Source organism: Cynara cardunculus (assembly GCF_001531365.2).
Source record: "Cynara cardunculus var. scolymus isolate 2C chromosome LG 1, CcrdV1, whole genome shotgun sequence".
In the NCBI taxonomy this organism is placed as follows: Eukaryota; Viridiplantae; Streptophyta; class Magnoliopsida; order Asterales; family Asteraceae; genus Cynara; species Cynara cardunculus.
This window is the reverse complement of record NC_037528.1, coordinates 17199612-17208877: the sequence shown is the minus strand read 5'-3', so window position 1 is coordinate 17208877 and position 9266 is coordinate 17199612. Positions and strand designations below refer to the sequence as shown.

General features: G+C 32.8%; 1 protein-coding gene across 1 annotated transcript; it reads left to right on the top strand.

The window, feature by feature from the left end:
• Positions 1–5854: 5854 nt before the first annotated feature.
• Positions 5855–6546, top strand: LOC112522759. Its single transcript, XM_025132064.1, has one exon. The coding sequence runs from the start codon at positions 5941–5943 to the stop codon at positions 6319–6321; it is 381 nt and encodes a 126-aa protein (XP_024987832.1). The 5' UTR covers positions 5855–5940; the 3' UTR covers positions 6322–6546.
• Positions 6547–9266: the final 2720 nt, after the last annotated feature.

Below are 9266 nucleotides of genomic sequence, written 5' to 3'. Positions count from 1 at the left end.
CCCGGTCGGCCCCGGTCCCACGAAACTACCAAAAACCTCAACCGGTCCCGGTTTTCGGTCCCATAACCGGTCCCGGTCCCGGGCTGGTCCTTTGTCGGTCCCGGTCCCGGTCCTCCGGCGGTCCCGGTCCCGGTCCTCCGGCGGTCCCGGGCCGGGCCGGGCCGATTTGGCCATCTCTATGGCACGTACAAACTAGCAAATGACCACCTCTAGACATGCCATGTTCAAGAAATATAAAACCCTAACCTTGTTAAATGATTTTTACAATCTTAATTTGGACATTTGAGTTTTGGTATTGTAGTTATATGATTTGTGCTCATTACGTTTTATATATTTGTAGAGTTAACATAGAAAAATATCGTGCAAGTTTAGTGATTGTACTGAAGAGAACAAATGGACGAAGGATTGTGGCTCGTTACGGGTTCTCAAGTCTTTGAAGTCACTTAGAATGAAATTTATTTGTAGGAATTAGTATGATTTGCAATATTTCATTGAAATCCCATTATTTCAAATTCAGTCTTTCCTTCAATCCAGACAGTCAGACAAAAGACTGTAAAAGAATTTAATTCCAAGTCCTACTAAATCCAACAAACCAAACGGGTTCCGACGTTTGGTTTGAGGAAATGTATTTGAGAGGTTTGTACTTCATGAAATGATTTGAAATGTTTGGTGCGTTTTATTTGTAGGAATTGGAATGAAATCGAATTTCATTCTTTACATATAATTTATAAAAACAAATTAAATTACCATATATTAATAGATTACTAGTTGTATATCCGCGCAATGCGGCGGGGAGTCACAAATGTAAATGATTTGAATAAATAAGAGTTATGGTTTCAATGGACTCGAGCGTCGATAAATTATATGATAGTTAAAAATCCAATATATTTACACCAACCTAACCTAACCTAACCTAATTACTAATGAGTCGTTAAAAGAAGAAATTATTTTACATAATATTTGTATTTGCATCGACAAATATGATAAAAATGATTAAATAATAGAACAATACAGAGAGGTTCAAATGAAACCATACAGAGAGGTTCAATGAAACCAACAAAAACGGTGGAAACCCGAAAACAAATTTCAACCTTTAGATAGATTTAATCCAACGAATATGATCAAAAAGGTGGTTACAACACTGGAAGGCTCCAATTCATGGGAATTTCCATATTTCGTTTTACTTTGGTCTTTGGGTAAGATGGGTATCGAAGCTCTCCAGCAGGATCCWTTCCAACTTGAACTTCCTATATAAACATAGAATCCCCACAAGCAAATTAACATACATAATAGCCAAAAACCAATCATCATGACGCTATATACGCCTGTATCCAACATACAACCTATATACGCCTATATACTACAAAGGTTTGATCAGAATGTTAGATGTTTCTCAATGTTAAGAAAGGGGTATAGTAAGTTCACAATTTTAACCAACAATAACATTGTTGTTGGAACTTGGGGTCCATATAAATGAATGGGGAGAAATCCTTTTGTCATTTAACTGCCATGTGTCCAATTTCAAAGCTGCCTTTTTGTGTTAGACTATAAAAACTGCACTAATCCAAACAATTATAAACTGCACAAACTACACTCGTTGTCCATATTATAAAGATTAGACTATAAAGAATGCGAGGGAGATAGATATAGCAAATTTTTTTAAAAATTAGACTATAAAAATTGCCTCGGTTGGTTGATTTATTGCAGAGAAGAAACCCATGTTTTTATTCCTAACTACACTTTTTTTAAATATTAGAGGTACATAATACAATATTATTAGGAGGGGACTCGGTTCCATTGTGAATCAACATCCTGGCAGTCAACCATCTATTCATATGCTACCAAGATTTTTCAATATCAAATTTATTTCATTTTCGGACTAAAATTGGTGATATAAGATGGGGCTTATCAGGTCTTAAATGTTGCATGAGAATAATATCATAATATGAAAAATACGTCATACTTGTTTCCTTAATCTCGACCTTCTGGCAGATTCTTGATTAGACTGTTTTCTCCTCTCCCTTTTCAATTCTCGGACAATCTGCTCATAGTTATTCACATAAAACAAATTTTGAGTTAAATTTAGAGAGTACAATTTCCATGTAATTTGTTCTAAACTCTAATACTTTCCCCTTTCTTTCTAGGTCAACATTTTCCTAAGAAATTACAGTGATAAGACCCAAAGAAATGTTACTTAGAAAAACACAAAGAAAACAACAAAACCAGGAATAGTTTGGGACTGTTTTGGTACAAACAAGCAGTAGTTTGGGACTGTTTCTACAGCAAAACAAGCTGTAGAAAATGTTAGACTACATAGCTATGATAAACATGTTTGAATTGCTGCTGCTTCATAGACTATAGACATTGGCCAAATTAGCCAAACCAAATAGACCCTAACTTACTCTTACCGAGTTTAGACTTCAAAGTAAACTGGAATGCATGTGATGATAAGCATCTTTGAGCCCTCAGATGTTGTTGCAGCGCATGCATCAGAGGTAGGATTTTGTGCCTCACAAGCAAATATATCCACCCTTCTCTTATTCAACTGATCACCAATGGGAGAGTCTGTATCCTGAGATATAGTTCGACCTGACTTCTTAACTTTCCTCTGGTATGAAGCCTTTGCTGAAGCTTCAGATGGATTCTTCTTGTCAACAGAAGCAACATTCTCCGCATCAACAGGTGTAGACTGTTTACCAGAAGATATAGAAGCTTCACTTGGCCAAGTCACCATGACTGTTGAAGAGTCAAATACCCCCTTACCAACTTCTCTTCCTTGAGACATATCCTCAGATTTATCAGCATCCGGTTTCAAGGAGGCAGCATCTAAAATAGACACAAACCTGAAACCAGATAGACCCTTTTGTATTAACTATAACAGATAAACACCTTATAATAGCAACATAGATCGACTTTCTAAAAAAAACTACAAAAAATGTTTTTCCTGCATTAAATGAAAGATGAAGAAACATGGACCCTTCTTCTCAAGAATTGGTGCAAGATTTCTCTCTTTCCAACTATCCTACAGGTATGTGACACAACAACAATATCACATCCRAAGTGTGTGCCTRTAATTATGCATGTGATCATTTGCACAGTTGCACTAAGATCAACTTTGCTCAAATTTCATTCTTGACAAACAATTAATGTACTATTTTTCAGAATTGGCCCAGATTCTTCATATGAGCAACAGAAAAATGTGAGAACACAATTTAATCCATGCTGGRAATTCAACTGAAATTTAWAACTATTTTATTTGGTGTCTTACARATCCAGMCACTTGTGAAAAAGGCACTTCTAAATGAAAATACTGAACTTGAGAGGCTATAGCAAAACCTCAATCGAGGCTAAACCAGAAAAGTGATGCAAACAGATCTCATATTATGTATTCCAGGAGAGGAACAATTAAAGGGTAAATCAATCTTTTGAATAAGTGAAGTAAAGAAGCAGAGGCTGTAAGTTTGTGGTTACAAGAGTTAAGGAAGGAGATGAGCAGCTATAAAAGAGAGTTAAAGTGAGGTGTTAGATATGTCTTTTTTGATATGTTGTGAGATCAATAAAACACAGTTCATTCGGCCAGTTTGATTGCAATTCATAATTAAATTGCATCAAAAAAGTGATATATTAAAGAAACGTTAGAAAGAAAAAGGTGATTCCTCATAAAATCGATCAATAAGAAAAATGAAAAATAAAATCGATCAATAAAGAATATAAAAAAGTCATATTACCAATTTACCATCACTCAATTGATTTTTGCCGATCAAATTTACCCTCAATCGTAACCTTGCATACCTACATATAATAGCACACAAAGAATGCAGGAAATCATAAATCACACGTTTAGTTGAAAAGGATGTTAAAATAGATTCCTTCCGGAAAACATACTTCTCAAAATACCTGCCATATATATGGAATCAAACATGTACAGCGCAAAAGAACCAAACATGGATAAGGAAAGTTTCATAAAATCACCAGCAAATAAAAGATGTTTATAAAATAAAAGATTTAAAAACCAGAAAAACTTACTTAACCATTGCATAGGGTCTGGCTGGAGTCTAATGGGTTTGGATAAGTCTGCAAGAAGAAAGATTAAAACAACAATTACCAACTGTCATATAGCTATTGCATTAGTAATTTTATGCTCCCATAATTGCATATCACAAACAATGGGAGAGGGGGTAACAATATGAAAAGAGAGCAGATTCATTTTTTCAGAGTGGACCTGTGAACTATGCCAATATGGCATGAAGCTCCAAAGTCTAAGGACCGATAGAAGCAATGGCAAAATGAGGCCGAATTGGCTCCGATAGTGCTTTGTTAAACACTTCTTCTACAGCAACCTAACGATAATTGGGAGATAAAAATGAAAATTGTTGAATGGCAGGGTTCCGAATATAATTTACAATTGATACAAAAATTAGGGCTTACATGGAGAGAAAAATTGAAGGAACAAGCGGAGGAGAGTTTGGGGCGACRAAGGACGCGATCGCAAACGAGGTTCCAAGAGCGGCTAACGCAAGCGGCGGAGGCGAATGAAAAGGCCGGAAGTATGGCGACTACATACAAACCCATAGAAAACTCAAGAACCCTAACCTATAAAAGTGAAGATTTCGATAGGAATCAACACGCAAAAACAATTAATTCGAGTGCTAACCCATAGAAAACTCAAAAACCCTAACCAATCAAATGAAGATGGAAAACAAAAATATTACCTGGATTGGAACCCTAGCCATATTTGAAGCATGGATCGAGAGCGCATCGTCACTTTAGGAGGGAATCGATGAGAGTGAATAGAGAGATTACACGGTGATCTTGAATAAGTAACCATCATAAGGGAGCATGAATCGTCAATTTTTGAATCGAATTTCTGAAGCATCTCGATGACAGTGTATGGAGCGATGAGAGCTTCTCTTGGGAAGATAATCTTCTTCACAAGCTTATCTTGGGAAGATAATTTTCTATTAGAGGAGTGTGAAGGTAGCATTAGTAACTTGTACATTAGGCATTAATTATTGTTTTTAAGACTCAATGCATAAAAAGGTAGTATTTTATGCATCAAAACTTGTTTTTAAGACTTTTAAGACTCAATGCATAAAAAGATAGTACCTTATGCATNATGCATAAAAAGATAGTACCTTATGCATCAAAACTTGTTTTTAAGACTTTTACCAAATCTCATTTATAAGATAGTATAGATATAGATATAGATTATAAAGCGAATGATTTTAACATCTTTTGTAACATTATTACAATCCCATGAAATGCCAACAATCCCTACAGGATTTCTAAATCCAATGCTTATGGGATTTAAATTCCAGACATTCGTTTAAACCAAACCCAAACATGAGATTGAAATGAAATCCAATTCAACAAATCTACGAACGAAACATTTCTCGTTTTAGGGTTATAACAAACCTAAAATTTGTACCATAGCTTCTCTCTCTTTCTCTCTCTCTCCCGCCCCTCTCCCATATCGTTGCTCAACACTTCAATTATCTGCTTCTCTGCAAGAATTTAAAATTCAAGTTATTTTTCAAAGATACTCCATCATATTTTTACCAGTTTTTATCAAAAAACAAAAATGCCCTTATGTAAAGAACAGATATCTCCACTTAATAGACAAAAGATGCACGACATCAGTTACATGAACGAATTCCATAATAAAATGCACCATTCAAGAAGAAAATTATAATATAAAAAGTAGAGGGACTAAAACAAGAATATCAACATAACACAGGGCTAAAAACTGTAATTTACTCTAAACTTGATATATAAAATCAACCTTTTGAAAAGTTTGGTAGAAATATTGAAATTCTAGAAACAAGAAATTTTGGAAGTCTCCCCGCGTTCCCCAAATAAAAGTCAAACAAGACGCTTTCTTTCTTACAGCCTTCAAATACCCTCCAAATCCCCCAATCTCCCAAACCTCCAATTTCATCAATGGCGTCGATCTATACCTGTAACGAATGCGGCACCAATCTCAACCTTCACACCGCTAATCTCTTCCCTCCCGATTTCTACTTTGAGGCCGGCAACAAAGGCACTCTTTCGTTCGCCGCCGTCGACTCCTCTAAGTTCAGATTCGAGAAAGAAGACAAGATCAAACCCTTTTTTGAGACCGTTAATTACTGGGGGATTCAGAGGAAACGAACTAAAATGATTTGCAATAGCTGTGGTCGGCTCGTCGGGTATGTTTATGATGACGGTCCGCCGATGATGAGTGGAACGGGGCAGTTTGGTTTTGGACCCAGTCAGGCTATTCCTAGGGCTCCCAGGTATCGATTTAAGATTAAAGCTCTAAGAATTACTTCGGAGACTTGAGAGATTTTTAGGGGATTTGATTGATTTTGGTTTTTGTTGTTTGGATTTGTTGATATTTGTGTATGTACTTAATGAATTATGATACTTCGATGGATTTGAATTGGGTTTTCTAGTTATTTGGGGTTTCATGATTAGATTGCAATTTTGACCGCAAGAGTCGAATATGATCGATTAGGTAAACAATTGCGTTAGTTCTTGAGGATGAATTGTTAATTCGTTGATATATTTTGTGGGTTTGAATCATTGTGAGATCAGAATTGGAAAATGTCAATTTAGATTTTGAATCTGGAAATTTCTACTTTGTGTTAGTTCAAAGTGAAATTGGGTTCGACGCCACAAAGGTCAAAACCGGCCTAATGATGTTTTATTTTATCGGGTAAATTAGTATGATAACTTGTTGAAAAATATTAACTCGTTATCATGTTGATATATCGAGTGAGATGGTATCTAACTCAATATTATTTACTGACGTGGTTGGTAACATGAATTTTTTTTAATCTAAAGTTGGTTTCTTTTTTAATCTAATATTAGTTTTCAACCGGTTATCGGGTATTTAAATATTTAAAACTTTATATTTTAAGTATTAAAATGAAAGTTCTGAAAACATATTACTCAAAATAAAAATCAAGTTAAAGTGCGTTATTTTTTCATGTAATTTGTTTTATTTTATTTATTTATTTTTGCCAAAATTTGTAATATTTTTTTGAATTACATAAAAAAACGTAATATTTTTATGTGGTATTTTTTTTTTTTGAGAATTGGCTTTTTAAAAGTAAATTATCAAAAAAATTAAACAAAATATATCCAATGGGGTATGTTATGAAACTTAAATATTTTGAGAACTATGAACTATTTATTTTATGTAATATTTATGATTAATAATATGATATATATATATATATATATATAGATATACGATGAATATTATGATGAACGTTATAATGAATAATATTAATTATTATTTAATGTTATTTATTTGAAATACTATGTAATATTAAGTGGTTAACGAGTTCTTAAAATACTATGTAATATTGGGGGCATTTGTTTACCTATTAATAGTTTTATTAAAAGGCAGCTTCTGAATCATTAAGAGGTGAATTTTGTTTGACAAAAAAAAGTATATCTCTTAATGGTTCTAAAACCCTCTGAATGATTTTATATCTTGGGACTTCCTTAACCATTAAGCGTTCTAATTTCATTGTAAACAATTACCAAACAATTATATTTCATTTTGTACTATATCATGAGAGTCTCTTAATCATTCTGATCACTTAATCATTATGCACTAAACCATTCAACAACTTCCAAACAACCACTTACTATGTTGTATTGGTTATATAACAAGTCTAAGTCAAGCAAATATATTATATGGGGTTTATAATCACGAATGCCATAAATTATATTACAACTAATCTCCGTTAGTTACTGTGATGATCATACGATTTGTCAATTTCACACGAGTGCTCATCAAACGCATCACTCAACCTTCATTTTTGGTAGCAATATTACCCTCCAAGAATTAAGAAGTGATCTTTAATCCCTTCGTATTTTTCAAACAAACATCAAATTACTGGGAAAAAATGACGCACATTTGTTAGTACATGGAAAAATAATCACAATCTGATATTTTTCTGTTGCAATTACAAATGATTACATTTCAACCACAAGGGTGGTGCCTGATTGGTTTGAGCTTGACTCCAAAGGTCAAAAGTACAAGGAGGTCTCAGGTTCAAATCCAAGGAGGAACAAAAATCCCCTTGTGGCCACGGAGGTTCAAATTCGGTAACTCCGGGCTATTTGCAAAGCAGATGGTCTCCTTGGGATTAGTCGACTCGCATAATGGGTTGGATATCCAAGTTAATAAAAAAAAATGATTACATTTCTAGTTATAGATATTCGATCAAGAATGTTAGAGCTTGACATAAATACAAAAATTCGACATGTATTCAGATCTCTTAGATTACAATAAACAGTAATTTAAATTGGATACTGATGAAGACCATTTCAAACTATTAAGACGGATACATTTAGATAACGATCATATATCATAGATATGTGTATGTATCTGTGTGTACGATCTTTCATGTGAAAAACATGTTGACTTCAGTCATATTTACTAAAATTGGTCATATTAATAAACTTAAGTGTTTAATGATAAAATATATTATTTAATACTAGAAGTGTATTTGTGTAATGCATCGAGACACATCTCGATTTCAATGTTTCTGTTTTATTCTTTATCTATGTCGATATGATTCAGTTTTATGTGGTTTTGAGAAAACGATAATGTTTTTATTTTTGAATAAAATATCATAAAAATTTGAAAAAACTATATTGATATTAGTATCAAACTAACTATTTAAAAGTTCTTGTTTTGTGTAATTTCTTTAATTCAATTTATAATTGAATTTAACGTAATGAAGTAATGTAATTTAGGTTTAATAATGTAGTTTTTTATAAAAATAATAATAATTAAGTATTCTGTAAAAAATGAATAATTATCTTAATTATATTTTAGATTTTTTATATTTAAAATGATTATCCTAATGTATTCACCTTCAAACAAAAGAACATAATGCATTCGATGTTATATTTATGCATGGCATGTTAAATCATATCTATACTATATTATAAAACATTTGACAAAAATTCTTAAAAACCAATTTTTATGCGTAAAATACTGCTTATTAATGCATATTACTTAAAACTCAAGATTGCAAGTAAATTGTGCGTAAATACAACTTATTAAAGCTTCATATATGAATTCGTGTAACTAACTGCAGATAAATATATTCAAATACAGGATAAACATCTTATTTTAAATATAAAAAATCTAAAATATAATTAGGATAATCATTGAGTTTTAACAGAATACTTAATTATAATCTTTATAAAATGCTATTTTATTAAACAAAAAATAAATTATTTTGTTATTAAACTTAAAT

Excerpts from the sequence above, each read along its gene's own strand:
- LOC112522759 (XM_025132064.1), top strand. The coding sequence starts at position 5,941 with ATGGCGTCGATCTATACCTGTAACGAATGCGGCACCAATCTCAACCTT.